At 41.9% G+C, this 18,555-nt stretch overlaps 1 protein-coding gene across 1 annotated transcript; it reads right to left on the bottom strand.

Annotated features, from left to right (window-relative positions):
• On the bottom strand, positions 15,216 to 18,257 carry LOC8070187. Its single transcript, XM_021461908.1, has 4 exons — positions 17,995 to 18,257; positions 16,403 to 16,520; positions 16,084 to 16,291; positions 15,216 to 15,541 (listed from the first exon to the last, which is right to left on the bottom strand). Exons 1-4 carry the CDS (start codon positions 18,255 to 18,257, stop codon positions 15,381 to 15,383), a joined length of 750 nt encoding a protein of 249 aa, XP_021317583.1. The 3' UTR covers positions 15,216 to 15,380.

The raw sequence follows: 18,555 nt of genomic DNA, 5'->3' as shown, positions 1-18,555 counted from the left end.
GGGGGGGATGGTCCTAGGAGGTCTAGGTTTAGGTGTCCGGTGGCGGCGGCGGCGAGGCGACGCCTTGCTGGAATAAGGTCCTCTCACACTCCTCCTTCTTGGTGGCGCTCCGCTCCAATGCCGGCGAAGAGTGCGTGGAGGTCGTCTGTACAGGAGTCCGTGTCATTTCGGCGGCTTCGTCACTTCGATGGTGATGGCTTCGGTGGTGGCCTTCATCAAGGATGCTTTGACAGCTGTGAGAGAAGTGGTTGCTTTGAGAGTGGATTGTGCTTGTGTTCTTGCGACGCGTGTCGTCGATGAGCTTCTATCCAAGTCTGGAGGAGCACGGGGCATGTCCCCGGCCGATGCTTTTTCATCATCATCATCCTGGCGTCCGCGTCGGGTGGCTTCTACGGCTCTTCTCAAAGCTCCATTGTGATGGTGCTTCTCCAGATCTAGGCCTGCCAGGGTGGCGGCTTCTTCGACGGCGGGATCCGGCAGCGGTCGATGGCGGAAGCTTCTGGCGATGACGGGAAACACTGGTCCATGGACTTTTTTGCAATTTGCTATTTTTCCAAGGGCCTTTGTGTAAGTCGGGGTGAGACAACTGTCCATGTATCCTCCTCGTATGTACCTGTGTTTGTACGTGTATTTGTACATTTTCCTTAACTGGTAATACAGTTACATTTATAAAAAAAAAACTAGATGAAGACAGCTCAACTCTTTAATTAGCCTCACTCCTACTAAAGTCCTTCACCATACTATTTATGTATGAGTGGGTCTTTGGGATTTATTTGAAATTTTTATTTGGGCCAGCCCAAATCTACAAGTGTGATATGCTTTGTGGAATATCAGAAAAGATATCACTTAGCTTGTGACGCGATGGTATGTATAAGGGCTCAAGTTGGAAAAAGCCCACAAAGGCATGGAGCGATGGTTTCAATCCTGGATATGGTTAAAATGTATTTTCAGGTGTAGCAAGTCCGATCCGTCTAGCTTCCCCAGTCTACAACTCACTTGAAATCTAATTTGGAGGTGTAGAAATAGTCCGAGCATGCTGAACTAGCCATTCCATAAAATGTGAATTTTCTACAATCATAGGAAGAGAGAGAGAGAGAGAGGAGCTTAGAGGTAGATAATTAAGTTTTGTTTACATATAGGCATGAAGCCTCTATTTCTAGAGATGGATCACGTAAGGATTTGCCTCTAAAAATAGGCAAGTTTTCAGAGGCAGCACACATAGGCAGGCAATCGTCTCTAACAATCACATTTTTTATAGGCAGGTCATGTGCGTATGGGACAAGGTTTCTTATGAACTGCATCTCTGAAAATAAAATTGGGAGCCTCCAAAAGTATGTTTTTAAGGGTTATTGGTATTTAAATAGCTAGGATTTAATTTGAATTTGAAATAAGTGGTGAGGGAAATGCCTAGAGCAATCACCCCTCTTAAAATCTGGCTAGCCACTAAGAAAACCAGCAAGCAACAAATACTACAAAAATTCCTAGAGCAACCCCTCTTCTAAAATTTAGGCAAAATGTATGGAATAGGAACAATTAAATTTAGCAGTAATGCTACAATTTGAATCTGATGTTTACAATGCACCATATATAGGGCCTGTTTGGTGTGGCTCCTCCACACAAAGCTCCATGGCCAGAGCCAGAGCACTTCATGCAGAGCCAGTTTCCGTATCCACGAAAACGGCTTCAGCTCCATTCTTTACCGGCCAACGCTCCTCTGTGTGAGACTGTTTGGTGTGCTACTACTCACTCCATCCGTGGATCCAAAGGAGAAGCCGGTGCAGGAGCCGCAGCAAATGAGGCTATATAAATTAAATACCATTGTACTGGCATTTGTCCTTTCTGAAAAGGGACATGTGCTAGCATTAGAAACTGTGGCAGATGTTTGTACAACCTGCTGATATAACCAGCAGGGAGCCATGCATAATCACATAAGCAAAGGAATATTAAAAGCGTATCTACTTAGGAGGTACACATGTACTGTAAACAACAGAAGGTTAAAGGACCCTACTAGCTAGCCATGTGTGCTAATTAAAATGGAGATAAAGAAGTATTGAATGATGTCGATAGGACAAGGTGTAATTAACATAAGTAAAGAACCAACAACTTCTAATCTCATGAGGACATTGAGAGCTCCAGGAGCTATCTCTCTCTCTATAAATATCGTCATACTTGAATTGAATGATGATACATGTATTACCTACATGTATGTATGGTTTTGTTTCGTCTAGGATACACAAATAAGCATTGCTGAGCGTGAGAGGCATCAGGAATAGGTTATCCTCTTGCCACGTCCACGGATCTGTGCGGTTGCAACTTGGTGAGACGGTCCATGATGTTTTGCCACTATCAGCTTGGCCAGCTGACCATTGGTGCCTGTCATGTCACTACAAGCGGGAGGGCACTTGCATGAGTCCATGGCCACAGAGAGACGACTATCCTCGTTGGTGAGCATGCACGCAGAGTGACGGACTGACACACCAGGTGCCTCCTATTCCTGACGCCAAGGCACGGGCTACTTCAGCGTTTGCAGTGACTTCATCCATGCGTGCAAGTGCAACCGGAACTACAACATCAACCGGCACAACTTAAATGTTTCCTGCAGGATCATGGTAGCTAGGGCAGTTTGCTGTTCTTGTGGAACTCATGGTCGCTCACGGTTCAGGTGTCGCTGCATGCACAATTGGCCCGCACAGGCGCCCTCCATCCTTGTCGAGGCGCCCGGGCATCACAGGCGCTGCGTGCTGCTGTATTGCACCAGTTCAGCACTCATCCTGGTGACATAGGGGGTTTTCTACCAGTATAAATATAAAACGAAGGGGCTCTATAATTGTTGTATCCAGGAGTAAACATGGGGGTGGTTCAACCTTGGGTCGAACCGCAACCAATCCACTGATCCATTTGTTGTCAAATGGAGCACCAGCAGCTGCACCATTTAAATAAATTTCTAACCCGCGGTGCACCAATGAATATCATGGTTCAACCCACCCATGTGTACATATTTGTTGTCAAATGAAGCTTTTACATGCATGTATGGACCAAGAAAGTGTATCATAAACTACATAGTAGTAGCAGGGCCGTGCCGGCCGGCATAAAAATAGAACGGATAAGATGGGCTACTGGCCAGATAGATCAGACCAAAGCATATTAAACACCTCTGCACCATTATTGCCGTTTGATTTGAGCATGCCCAAGCGAACAGAACCAGTAACAATTTACCTGTTTTACCCAGATCCCAAGCAACCAGTTGCAATTAATTAGGATAAACAAGCTAGGAACACCGTGATGAGCTCAATAGATCATAGTTTATGGATGCAAGTATCAGGACCATACTTGAGATGCCGAATCCCTCAGCCTCTGCACTTCCTCGCGAGTCTCCGCCTCGAACCGCCGCGACTCCGCCTGGAACTCCTCCATCTCCTTCCTCTTGGCCTCGTAGAAGCGGTCCCAGTCCTGCTCCCTCCTCTCGGCCTCCTCGATCTCGCCCCTCACCGAGCTACGCGCCCGATCAGAGCATGCGGATGTTTGAATCTTAACAACCAAAAACGAAATGCCCGGAGTCTCAGGGTGTAGGAAGAGAAAGTGAGATGGGCGGATCGGATCGGATCACGGGTGGGTGGCTTTGCCTTTGCCTACCTGAGGTCGCGGGCGATGAGGCGGCAGCGCGCGTGTGCGGCGTCGATGTCGGCGCGGGCGGCGCGCGAGAGCGCAGGAGGCGAGGTCGGTGGCGCGGCGCTCGAGGAGGAGGCGGCGGCACTCGAGCCGGCGTGTGGCGGCGAGCTTGGCGGAGAGAATGTGGAGCTTGGCTGCCTGGATCTCCTTCTCAGCCTGCGCAACAAAGGCAAGAGGAGGAAAGAGGCGCCGCGGTGAGGCCGGGGAGCGGGGACATCGACGACCTTGGTAGGCAGGGAGGCGGGGGGCGGGCGGAGTTGCGGCCGGAGCTAGGGTGGCCGGGGTGGTGGTGGGCGGCACGGTCGCCAAGAACTAGGGTGGTGGCCGGGGCCGATGCCGGACGGACGGGAGCGGATCGAACCACTCGATCCAAAGGTTCGATTGATTGGGAACCAATAACCCTAACTGCCTTAGTGGATCAAAAATGGAGCCCATTTGAATTATTTTTTGGGCCAGTTCGAAGACCATTTGGGCCGAACCAAACCATCCCATTTTGATCCAGGAGGCACTTGCCAGCCCAGGAGAGCCATTTTAGCTCACCTAAGGCAGCAACGAAAAGCTTACATACACAGAAATCAAGGTTGGCAAGATATCCAAACACACTGCTCGTTCTAGTTCCTAGCTCAGCAAGGCTGTACAGTATCCGACAAAAGATCGAAGCATGCCATTAATAATTCACAATCTGCCTTTTTTCACCTGCACTTTGCTTCGCTCTTGCTGGCTAGGCGGCTACCAACACAATTGCGTGATCAGGCCGGCATTTCAGTATCATACAGCCTCTTGGTTGGGTTCCTATATGGGAGCAAGTACCAATAAGAGGTATTTTGTTCCACTTGGGTTCTAGAGAAGATAGCTTTTCTTCCAAACTGGGACAATGTTCTGGTGAATCGGTGAAGACATGTCAATACAAATTCAGAAAGATTGAGAATCAGTTACTGCCAACTATGCAGTACTTAAGTTGGATAAATCTCTATACTACTACTGTGATGCACAATTGCGATACCTAGTTAGTCTAAGAGTATGGAATAGGAACCAACAGAGCACTGGAAAGACCATTTTCAGTTTGAATATATATATATATATATATATATATATATATATATATATATATATATATATATATATATATATATATATATATATATATATATATATATGTACTACTATTTGCCACTTCTGTACAGGGACAAGTGCTAACATTAAAAACAGCAGAAATTTGTACTACCTGCTATATAAAACAAGCATTGGGAGCCATGCATAATCACAAAAGCAGAGGGAACACTTAAGACGAATGTGCTTAGGAAAGGACAAGGTACATATGTGCTGGAAACAACAGAGGTTAAAAAGAAAGGATGCTACGACTAGCCATGTGCTCACTGAAATGCAGGAAAATAAATATTGAATGATGTTGATAGGACAGGATATAATAAACACAAGTAATGAACCAACAATTTTGAAACTCACAAGGACATTTGGAGCTCTCTATATATATCATACTTGTGAATTGAAGGATGATATATACCTACTATAGTCTATGCATTTGTATGGTTTTCTTTCTAGAAATTAGGATATACCATCAACATTGCTGAGCATGAGAGGTATCAGGAATAGCTTATCCTGCTGTCACGTCCATGCCTGTGTGTCGTTCCACCTTAGAGAGACAGCCCCATCACCTACACCTGTACCAGCTTGGCTAGCCGGTCATTTGATGCTTGTCATGTCAAGAGAGTGCAACAGCATGAGGCCAAGGCCACTACGAGACGACTGTCCTCGTACGTGTGAACGCATGACCAGTGATGGACAAATGCTACGGGTGCCTCCTATCCCCAATGCCAACCCACCGGTGAGTCTAGAGGCACACCCACATGCTTCTTCCTCATCCGTGATGGATTACAGGAGAACCATGCTGACTACACTAGAACTTGAGAGGCCACGGAGATGCTTGACCACTTAGATCATATAGTGATTTGGTAACTATATATTCATCTTTAGAGTTCATGTGTAGTAGTGTGTACATCTGGTGCATAATTTAGAACCTTCTACTACGGTCTTTAGAATCCTTTTGTGGCACACAATTTTATTAGGTCTGTTTGGGTCCACTAATGCTAATAGTTAGCAGCTAAATTTACTAGTAGGAGATCCAAACTGACATGCTATTATGACTATTAGCTAATGGGGCTGCTAGCTATTAGTTCCACTAGTAGATTTTGGGCTACTAATACGTGACAGTAGTTGCCAACCACTAATTAGCTAGCTAATATTTAGTAGCGATTAGCTAGCCAGGTATTAGTACTAGTGGATCCAAAATAGGCCCTTAATTTTTCTCTTCCTATATAGCCACCATCTCCCCAGGAGAAAGTCATTGCTTCCCTTTGCTCCTTGCTGCCGAAGCTATCGCTACTTAGGGCCTTTCTACTTGTTCCTCTCTAGCAACCCACGAGTGGCAAGGAGAGAGGACCCACCCCTCCTTTCTTTAGAACTAGTTTTCTTAGGTTTATCTAGATAAATATAAACGAAAAAATTAATGATTTTAGTTGACAACTTGTTAGCTGTTATGACTTTAGTGACCGCCACAATGAGATCATCATTACACGTGTTAGTTTTGTCAGCAAGAGGCTATATAATTTGTGGCTATTATCTAAAGGGGAGGGGTGCTTCTAGGCATTTATCACAAGAACAATGACTCCAGGTCATTGATTTCATCATTGATGGCCACATAGAGAAAATCAGGCATTCAACATGATGAATAAAGGGTTGGATTGATGAATCTGCAGCTTAGGTTGTACCTTGCAATGCAGCTGCCGATGTTCTTTCATCAATTGAGATGCATTTTTGACTGGTACCAGAACATTTGATCTTGCAGCATGCCCAATGTACTGGGGTTGATCGTTGGATACGTCAAGGAAAGTCACTAGAAAAGAAGACAAATGAAGAATCTTGATAGAATATCTTTTTAATTTAGTTTTTTCTACGTGTAATTTATTTATATAATTAACCTTCCCGTGAAAAAAAAAATCAGAATCCCTATATGATTAGTCTTTGTTGTGAGAGCAAGACTCAGTGTTCCATGCCTGGCAACATGTCTTGCCTGACGTCACCATTACACCATATGCTTCTAGGTGCACCACTCAATTCGCTTTGGATGGCAACAAAAATCCACATTTTAGATAGCTCTGATATATTTGTTTGCGTCCTTCTCCTAGAGACTACATTATTGCATACTACACCTCTGTTGATCAATAGAAGATTCATTGCGTGTGTATGCAACTGCATGCATTCAGTGTCAAATCGCTACAGCCAAAAACATTAGAGCAGGCCACCTATATATTGACCTGATCAGTCCTGAATCTCCAATTACGTATCACACAAAGAGCACCAAGAAAACAAGAAAAGGACCATGGTCTTTATAAGGACGTTAAAGTCATCATGTGGTCTGTACCTAGCAATATAAAGTGGTCATCGAACATTAGAAAAACATTTTAGATGGGGACACAGTAGTACACATGAGTAACAACCAGTTTTTAAAAAAGGCTAATATATGAAAAATAAAGCTTGTGAATTAGTACTTGTTGATTGGGCGGTCATATATACCTACCTTATGAATTAATGAAAATAAAGCTTTGTGAATTAATACAGTGTTTATTTGTTGTTCTGTACAAAATTTATGGTACAGAAGCTTGTGAATTAAATCATTAAACAGCCTTACCTATCTAACTCCCAATATGCCATATCAACTCTGCTACTAGCCACCCTATATATGTGTAGCTACCACACCCATGAGTTGGTACAAAATTACAAATTCATTTTGAGACTTGAGACAGTTTGTACTGTACCAGGACCAAGCTTAGGAAAACTCCAATATACCAAGACCATATATATACAAGCATGGTCATACCACCCGTGATATATGAGCATAAGCATGAGAGGCAACAAGAACTTTGTCTTGGTATCTGCTTTGGCATTCCAAATCTATGCAAAGTATAGGCTTACCATATTGCAGTAACTGTGAGCGACTAATTTTTTAGGACCACATGGATAGATGTGCAACTTGCCATTATCAAATTATCCTATTTGGGTGCGACAGTGACACACTGCCGCTCACTGCTAAGCTCTTAGAAGCATGTCAAGGACCTGTTTGCGTGCCACTGTGATGTTTGAGTGCCACTTGCTGCTTACTGGTCGACTCTTTGTACTGTCTATAATGCTTCATCTTTCTTGCACTGTCTTCTCACTAGAGGTAGTTTGGCCCAACAGTAAATGTAGACATATTAATGCCTTTGATCTGTGAATAATGTCCTTAGTCCCGAGACCATGTTTCTCTCATGGCGAGTGAGACTAATGCCATTGTACATCTAGTACAGCCCAAGCTGAAGAAGTGTGAAGTAATGTCACCCTGCAAACATATACCGCATGAAGCACTCATTATTATCTGAAATATATTTTCAGCACATTGCCAGTACCACTTTGGCAAGTATCCTTGATAACCCATTACTATCTAAACCATTTATAACCATGGTCAAAATCAAACAGCCTCTAGACATCAAGCATTTCTAGGCTATGAGTCAGCAACCTAGTTCCCCTAGAATTCATTTTTTTATGGATGGAGTATGTAAAGTGGCCTGACACTAGAAATGTTATACAAAAATCAGAGAAAATAGAGAGGAATAGCAAAAAAAGTAAGACATGCATGGTTGCGTGCTACAAGTCAAATGTCATGTGATTTTCCACTGCACCCGATCCACCATCTCACCATGTTTAATTTTGTTTATGCTTTGAATGCCCCATCAATAATATACATCAGGTGGTGGACTTCAGTCTGCAGATGCCTTTTTCACTATAATTTCACTTAATTCAGTCTTCCTTCTTTCACCAGCACTAGCTTGATCTCCTCGCCAACTAGGAGGTGGCTACCAACACAATTGCATTATCATATTAGGCATCTCAGTATCATACATCCTCTTGCCTCTTGGTTGGGTTCCCACAAGGGTGAAAGCTACAGATATGAGGTAGTTTCTTCCACTTTCATTAATTGTTTGGGTTCTAGAGAAGCAAGCTTTTCTTCCAAACTGAAATAATTGTTCTGGAGAAAAAGGTTACGTTAACTCCAATGCTCGCTAAAGACATGTCCAAATTCAGGTAGTTTGAGAAGCATGAGTAGTCATTTAATTTGGAGCTCTTGCCTCCATGCTCTTCATGTGTAATGTGAATGAATTAGGAAAGCAGCAAGTAGAGGCTAACGTCTAACTTGTTTGAAGTAGAAGTATGGAAAGTAACATATAATTAATGTTCAATATTCTAATCCTTTTAGAAAAATATTAACTACAGTCAACTTCATATATGGTGAGCATGTAACCAACATTTTCAAGCCAATGAATTGATGGGATGATGAACAATCATAGTGTATTCTTACCACTTCGCACATGTAACATATATATGTGGTGGACATGAAGTTAAATGTAGTCAATAATAAATTGCATCCCATAAAGTAATGTTTATCATCCAAAAAGTAAATCATAATTTGCTTCGTCGGAGGTATTGGGATCCAAACATGTACATCTAGAATTTGATTTGAATTCGAAGTAAATAATCATCATGGAAATTCAATTCCTACAGCCATCACCCCTCTTACAACAGGTCATATGCAGAAACAAAGATGAGCAAATGCTACAAATTCCTACAGCAACCCCTCTTCTAAACATGACCCAAGTGCTCCAGAAGAAAGAACATATATACTGCCAGTGCTGAAGGAAAGAGAGAATGGAAGAGGAACCCAAGTAGCACTAACTGACAGTTTTCAGTTTGGATATGATGTTTACAATGAACCAAAGATATACCACGGTACTAGTATTTTTCTTTCTGAAAAAGGGAGAGGTGGTCGGGCAATTGACATTAGAATGTCAGTAGTTTATTGTACTTTGTAAAACCTGCTAATCACCGAACCATGACTGGAAAACCATCTATGCAAAAGAAAAAAGGAATACAAAAAAGTATCTACTTTTAGAAAGGACAAATACACATGTACGAGTACCAACAGAAGATTAAAGAAAGGAACCTACTAGCCATGTGTACCCATTAAAATGCAAGAAAAGAAATATTGGATGATTTTGATAGGACAAGGAACCTACTAAACACATGTAATAAATAACCAACAATTTCGAAACTTATGAGAACATTTTGACCTGCAGGACCTCTCTTTATATATGATCTTCAACAGGATCATGATACCTACTTGCCGATATATGGTTTTCTTTCTAGGATACATGATCCATTGGCATATGACAGGTATTTGGAATTGGTTATCCTCCCATCGTGCCCACGCCTTAGTGTTGTTCCAGCTTGGAGAGGCGGACTAGAGTGCAGTAGCAGCTTGGTGAGACAATCATTGGTGCTCTGTTACCCTTGAACGCAGGGTTTTCCGAAGCATGGAATTTCATGATCGGTGACACGGTGATTGATCCCAGGCCAGCCCCACCGACTACGCTGGAGCCCGAGAGACCAAGAAGGAGGAACTTGAACACTTGATCATCTACTCCCTTTTTTTTTAAGGAACTCTAGCTAGCCGAAATGTGTGTTTCTATTGAAATGGCATGAAAAAACAAGATTACATCCCTCTCAGAGACAAGGCAACTAATAATAAAAAACTGATAATAGAAAAACAAGTAAACATTGTGTGGTATGCTGAAACAACTCAACAACACAGCCGGGGAAGAAGACAAGCACCACACTGGCCGCCGCTAAGCGTGACCGATCACTGTAAGGCCCATGGCCAAACTGCACACCAGACACCGACATAAATTGGGAGCACAAAGGGAGAGTGCAAGACAGGAGATGAATCTACTCAACCCCCAATCCCCCATACCAACCCACCATCATAGAGATGACCAAGAGCACTGCAACCGCTGCGGATGAGCTGGGGCTTCTTGGTATAGAGAGGCCAAAACTGGACCCTAGAACGACACCTGATGAGGAAAAGCAACCCCAAAAGGCACTAAGGGTTACCTGCCCAAAACTATGTGCAAGGGATGGCGGTGTTTCAACAAGGACCTCAAGAGGAACTGCGGCTTGTTTCAAGAACGTCATTGTGGTCAGCCCGGCTGAAAACCAAGCACGACTTTCACAAATATTGCAAATCACACGTTGTCGTCATAGCTCCAAACGCCCTCCCAAGCCACTACTACAATCAAAGCCAACACATGGCCGCCATCATGTTTCTACCACTCAGCCAGACTGCCAGAGACAATGCTTGACATCACACCATAATGCAGCCTCTATATATACTATGCGAGCATAGCCACCACTAACCACTGTGTGTGTTCATGCTGCCAGGGCTCCACAGCTGACAAATCATGATGATCCTCCCCCAATCAATACAAATTCAGATAGTTTGAGAAGCACGAGTAGCCATTTTGGAGCTGGTGCCTCCATGCTCTTCATGTGTGATGCTAATAAATTAGAAAAGAAGCAGCAACTAGATGGAAGCTACCATCTAACTTGTTTGAAGTAGAAGTTCATAAAGAAAGACATAATTATTATTCAAAATGCTTCTGATCATTTTAGGCAAATATATACTGCAGTCAACTTTTTATATGGGGAGCAGGTTACCGACATTTTTGAGCCAATTGATTGATGAGATGATGGACAGCTAAAGTATGCATTTTTCCGTTGAATCTCAACAAGTAACTTATCTGTGGTAGACATGACTAAGTAGCTCACATATTAATATAGATGATGAATGTAATCAGTAATCACTAATAAATTGCATAGCATAAAGGCATGTTTATCATCTGAAAAGTAAATCAGTATATGCTTCGAATGAGTTTTGGGATCCACATAGCTATGAATTAATCAGAATTTGATGTAAATGGTCATGGAAATTCCTAGAGCAATCACCCTTCATACAACAAGCTGTAAGCACAAATAAAGATGAGAAAACGCTACGAATTCGGAGAGAAATTCCCTATTCTAAACATGACCAAAAGTGCTGTTGAAAAAAGAACATATACTACCGGTGCTGAGGGAAAGAGAGAATGCAATAGGAACTGACGTATCACTAGCTGACTGTTTTCAGTTTCAATATTGTTGTTTACAAAGCACCATAGAAATACCAGGGTACTAGTACTTTTTTGTTTCAGAAAAAGGGAGAGGTGCGCTGCCAATTCACACATTAGTAATGGCAGAAGTTTGTACAGCCTACCAATTACTGAACCAGCATTGAAGCCATCGAAAAAAAAGGAACACCAAAAACGTATACACTTAGAAAAGGGTTAATATACAGGTAGAGTATATACTACTAGCCATGTGCTCATTAAAATGAAGAAAAAAGTATTGAATGAAGTTGATATGACAAGGAATAATAAACACAAGTAAATAACCAAAAATTTCGGAACTCGCAAGGACATTTGGAGCTCCAGGAGCTCTCTCTGATATATATATGAAACTTGAAGTGGATGATGATACCTAGTTGCAGATGTATAGTTTTCTTTCTAGAATATACAGTAACTCAACATTGATGGGCGTGAGAGGCATTGGGAATAGGTTATCCTCCCGTCGCATTCACGCCTTTGTGTCATTAGTCGTGTTTACGGTCATTGATGCTTGTCACCCCTGATCGCAAGGTCTCCTTATATGTTACTGCAGTAGATCAGTCGGTAGTGGTAGTGTTTAAGCCAGGCACGAGCTAATAGCACAGCAGCATGAGATCAAAGCCACTCCTAGACGACTATCCTCCAACTCGCGTAAAGATGTCAATGGGGGCCCATGACCCGCGACCCGATGGGTATTTACTCTATTAGGGTACCAATATGGAGTGAAACCAGTACCCATGGGTACACAAACGGAGCAAACTCTTCACCCATTGGGTACGCGGGTATGGTGACGTTCTAGTAGTCCCCATACCCATTTACCCATGGGTGAAAAATACCCAGCTCAAAACTAAAGAAGCCCACCAGCCACCAGTCCACCGGCAGTCCATACACTGAAACCCTATGTAGTGCTAGCAAAGTACTATTCTCTACTACGTGATTTGTATGGACAATGAACTATTATGGTGTTGTGACTAGTGGTTGTAGCAGAAATTATTATGTTGCTATTTGCTAGGTATATGGTGAGGTGGCTATGTGACGATGCTTGTGAATGGCTATGTGACGATGCTTGTGAATTGCTACTATGTGACTGGTGCTTGTGAATTGTTGATGTTTGGCGGGTATGGGTGACCCGCCGGGTCTAATTTACCCACCCGGATATGGGTCTGGGGAAATTCCCCCACCCATCACTGTATATGGGGATACCCGTGGTGTCATATTGTTGTCACGGGGATGGGTCTGGGGAGTTCATACCCGATGGGGATTTACCCATTGCCAACACTAAACTCGCGCAAACATGACAAATGATGCACCATTGTGGAAGGAGCCTCATCTCCTGTGTGGCCTCTTGTTCACTGCTAAAATTGGCCTTATGTTCTGTTTATGGGCAAGTCGGTCTGACTGGTTTTGCCTAGTATGAGTGTAACTTGAAGAACCATATGGAACTTGACTTGTAAATGACTCTAAAGGGGATAAATTCAGCCCACCTTATAAATATAGTGATGGTCCATGACACAATCTAATGCATAAAAATATACTAGTTTTATCTTTTATAAACCTGAGATTTTTTTCAAACCCATTATATTTATTCTACAAGCTCTCCTTGGCAATGTTTGTGGAGTTCATCTCCTTGGCGTGCTCCTTCCCAGGAGGCATTCTTTGCTTTTTCAGAGGTAATCTACTACCGAAATCAGACTACACAGTCTGAAACCAACTAGGATGGTTTTTTAGTTTCTCCATGTGTTGATCCTTGTACATTCCAAGCGTTCTATTATCCCTATAGTTGTGGGATCAGATTTGAATAAATAATTTTTTAAGGATTGCCCAAAATTGAAAGATGCATGGTTACCATAGTTGGTAGGAAGGGCAACCACACCAACCCCAAGAATCCTATAAACATATATAGTCAAGCCCACATAGGAGCAACTTCCTGAGAGGATTTGCAAGATACTAGAGGAAAGGGGGGAAAAGAAGCAAAATGTCGGTGGATTTTACATTTGACTAGTAATCAGCATATCACACAAAGTGAATCCTTGGATTCAGCCACCTCCTCATGTTTGGGTGATTTTCTTTAAGGTGAGGATACCCGGAACCCATGTAGTCGACACAAATGTTGTGAATGCCGTTATAATTTATATGGATTCTCTTATTGCCACCAAAAATTTGTGTTTTCTCCGAGTTCTACTTCTTAAAATTTGTGTACCTGACTACCACTTCATTGAATTGATAAGTTGATGTTATGTTCGTATGAAACAATAATTTTTGTCCCACCCAAAATCCAACAAGAGGGGCATCAGTTGAGATATTTAATGTTTTCCCCTCTTACAGTCGTTGCTCATTCAAAAGCTTTTATTAGAATAACGCATACATATTTTCCATCGGTGGGAGCATAGGTTTCTTTGTTTCTTGCCAAATATTATGATGTTACTAGACTTGCCAGCATGGAGACACCACACAAAAAGACCAAATTGCCCTTCCTTTATCCTTTGCATTTTTTTGATGAATCATCATTATCCTTTGCATTGTGCTAGCCTACACACCAACCCCAGTCGCCATTCCCTTCTTCTCCCCCATCTACCATCTGATTCTCTCCTTTTTTTTCCTCCGCGTGTTGCTACCCACCTGCATATGCTATTTCAGGCTAGCTTGACCCCTTTCCTGGTAGCATATATATCTCGTTGGGGTGAACCTTTAGTCGCACGTAGTAGGGAGGTGAGGTCAATGCAGAGGCCAAAGCTCACTAGTATGGAGACTGGCTTCCATTTGTCGAGGGTTCTTCAAGTGCCAAATGACGTGAGTAATTGTGACATGTGGGTTTATTTTCTTTGGGTTTAATGTGGGTTTGAGATAGAGTTTAATTCATTTGACATTTTTGTGTTATGTACATGCAGGTTGGGTATTACAAGTGTACACAGGGTATTTGCATTGGAAGAGTAGATAGAAAAATCATCATTGTGGATTTTGCTTGAGCAAGGTTAACTAATGCTACTAGAGTTGAAGAATTAGGGGAGGGAGATGGACACATTGATCCATCTATTCTTGCATTGAACCCGTGAAATGTTTCTAGCGTTAGCACGGACATTATACTAGTATGTTATATAGAGAAGAATATGGTGTAGTTTTTAGCTTTTTCATGCTAGAATTTGGCCTTTAGTGTGAACAGAGTATAGGTTAGGTTCTTTGTGGTGAAACTTGTCCACTTTAGGTTTAAGTCCTTGAATTGACATGGTGCTATATCTTTTAGTGTTAGGCAACGTGCCCATTGAGCAAGGCGTTTTTGGTGACTTCATCAATTTTAAGATTTGTCGGTCTAGCTCAATTCCTTCGGAGAGGCTCATAGGGGTTGCGGTTGCACGTGCATGCATTCCTAGGATTGAGTATGTGAGTGCGGTCTCGCAAAAATAAGAATTTGGCTCTAGTATTTATCAAATCCTAGGTCCACCAGCATGCTGTTTCACCATCTTAAATAAATAGTATTGGGAAATACACAAAGAGGACGGGAAATGCATGCATACAGATAGCATGCAAATTCGGTAGGGACAAAAATTGTTGCTTCACCAGTACCCAAACAGTGGTCAGTATCACCCAGTACAAGGACAAAACAAGGGCATATACAAATACAACGTCTCTTTAGCATGTATTGGTGTAAATGTGAGCAACGTTGCAGTGCCCAGCAATGTACTTGTCACCCCTGGGATGCAGCATCCTTGGACCGCATGCAAAGCAGCGTGCGAAGTCAGTGTTCTTCCTCACCACCGTGGAACCATCAAGCTGAAATCCTTTGTGTCCAACTACAAACAAACGAAAACAAACACCTCCTATTCAGAACGTACACTGACCTGCTGAGATATATGTTACGACACATGAAAACCATGCATATGTTGATTGTGATCTCAATTTTGTTATGTTGGTCCAAGAGTTCAGTACCACAACATGACACATTATGAATTTAGCAGTTCATCTCTTCTCAGAATTCTAGCCACTTCATGTCTAAGATCCACACGCACCCAACCGCGCTAATCCTTTTTTCTGTAAGTTAGCATATCAATCTAAAAGGCCATATATTACGTAAGACAGATAACCTGCCAATATCAGAATCAAGGACATGTACAGATCAATCAAAAAACTGCACGTCCTAACTGCTAAGAATTCACTACTATACCCCTATCTTCCATAAAACAATACAGATTGCATATTCGCATCTAAGTTTAGTTTATATCAAGTTACTGAAGCTGCCTATTAATTAAGGCTCTAGAGGAAACACTTTCTAGTTTACACAGAAAACTGTTGAACTAAATATAAGCAGCAAAGTAAGAAATAAGAAAAAACTCACCAGTAGCATCAGAACCCAGTGGTTCACAACAAGTCACAAGGAAGCCACTTGGATCCCTCCTTTTGCTACAGTTGTAAAGCTCAGCAAAGAAAAGCTGTTCCTTCGAACCCTCCTTGCTGGACCTTGCTGTGAAGTTAATATGTGTATACAAACGACCTGACTCGGGCATCTGGACCACAGGCATGACATCCAACATCTCAAACTTGATCTGGGCACAAGAAATTTTTAAGCAGATAATGAATCACAAATTACCAAATCAATATAGATAATACTCATATGTTCTTTCTCTTGAAAAAAGTGAATAGAATGAGCAGCACACCTTTTTCCTTCTGTTGTAATGTGCCAAGGCATCCTTTCCTAATCTCTTTGATTTCTCGAGAACAATATCTGGACGTGCAGTGAGAAGGTACTGATATTTTTTGTGAGGATTGATTTTCCTGCACCAACAACAATGTCAAATTGAAACACAAACAAATAGACAGATATACATTAAATAAGGGTTAATGAACTAGTATATATATCAACATGCAAGTAAATATTTTTTTGTCAGAGAAATATGAAAATATATAACTTTCCCATCCACAGTAATGAAATGATAGAAAACATGCTGTAGAATGTATATATATGGTACCCATGGCGCAAACATTGTGCCTTGTTTACTTGGTACTATTTATGGCATTAGTGGCACTGATGCATAAGCTTAAAGAAAAACTGGTACTTTGCAAAATTCATTTGATCAGAAGAGTACAGAGTAGAGCAGTTTTAACAGTTGTCGTTATCTTAACAAATGAGATTAGAGGGATCTCTGCTGAAGTGGGTACATCAGTTATCCACTCACATGTAAATAAATGCCAGATGCAAATAGGGTGCTTCCAAAGTGGATTAGGAGGGGCTCAGCTACAGATGTTCATGGTAATATGACAATTTTGCGTCCTGAATTGATACTCCCTCTATTTTTTATTAAGCATCACATTTGGTTTGTCCTAAGTCAAACATTGCAATCTTTGACCAACCATTTTAAAAAATCCTTCAAAATACATGAATTACATATTATGATAGTATTTCTCATAATAAATCTAAATATATAGATCTTATGACATGAAAATATATAATTTTGAAATCGATGTTCAAAGATACACAGGTTTGACTTAAGACAAACCAAATGTGACACTTGATAAAAAACAGATGGAGTACGATGATCAACTACATCCTATTATGAGTGCATGACGAGATAAACACATACTGACATACAGAATTACAAAACATAACCATTATGACGTCAATCCATTGCACAAATCATCAGTAACTCTCTTTCCATGGCCCAAATCATTACTACTTTCTGCCTTGCCATCGCACACAGGCACTATAATTGACAGTTTCCCAGCTCATTAGTTTCCCATGCTAATGCCGATGTGTTCAATTGGTGATGACAGATAGCATAACATTAAATCCAAACAATACCCAGTAATAGACAGCGAGTGACAGTTTGCAAAGAGAGTGGGGCGTATTTCTGCTAATGACAAAGTACCTGGTATTTTATAAAATTTGCCCTGAGAAGAAATAAGAATTCTTATGTTTAGTCTAAATATCTTAAGATTTGATAGTCAAAGGTACATTAGGTTAACTAACTAAACCATCATGTATATATGTCCCAAAAGTTGGGTATTTCAAGTGGAATTAAGACTACATTCATGGCGCACAAATTAAAGTAGAAATGAGATAACTAACTGTAGCACAAGGGCACAGACTAATGGCAGGCAGTGCCCAACGCAAAGGACACTAACGAATTAGTTAACTCACTTCACAAGTCCCAAAGCCGACAAATTATGTCAATATACTCACACCAACCACAAATAAATGTGTGATCCGGATGAGGATTACACTATAAATTAAGATGGATTGTTGTCTTACCGAGCAGGCGGCGGCGGAGGCGGAACAGGGAGGTAAGTTTTAGCCAGGTTGACAATGCAGCGGTGTTGGAACGAGAGGCATCCAGGATCTCCTGACTCTGTATCTGAGCTGGTGCTCGGCCTTATTAGGAGGTCGCGAACTCGGGGAGGGAGAGGTGTGGAATTTTCTAAGCCTGTGCTCAAGCTTGACCACAGATGGGAACTGCAACTTGATCGCGGCACGGGAGGAAGGCACTCAGCTTCTCCAGGCTGCAGCACCTTCATGACCCTGAAAAAAAAGGTGGGTGCTTTGCTTGTTAGTGACATCCGAAGGTTTTAAAATTCGATTCAGAAGGTTTTAAAATTCGATTCAATTTCAACTCTTCTTCGTTCTCGGCAGAAATAGATGTGGGCTCGAAATTTTCAGGCTGGCTGGAGGAAATTGAATCCAAGTTTTGAGCCTAATTAACATTTATGTAAGTCCAATCCGTAGAATTCCATCCGCATAAGCTTTCAGCTTGATCAGAACAATCAATAAATCTAGATCAATCAATCAATCAATGGGGGGGAAAAATAAAGCTCG

This window comes from Sorghum bicolor, chromosome 5 (assembly GCF_000003195.3).
Source record: "Sorghum bicolor cultivar BTx623 chromosome 5, Sorghum_bicolor_NCBIv3, whole genome shotgun sequence".
Taxonomy (NCBI): Eukaryota; Viridiplantae; Streptophyta; class Magnoliopsida; order Poales; family Poaceae; genus Sorghum; species Sorghum bicolor.
This window is presented reverse-complemented; position numbering and strand designations above follow the sequence as displayed.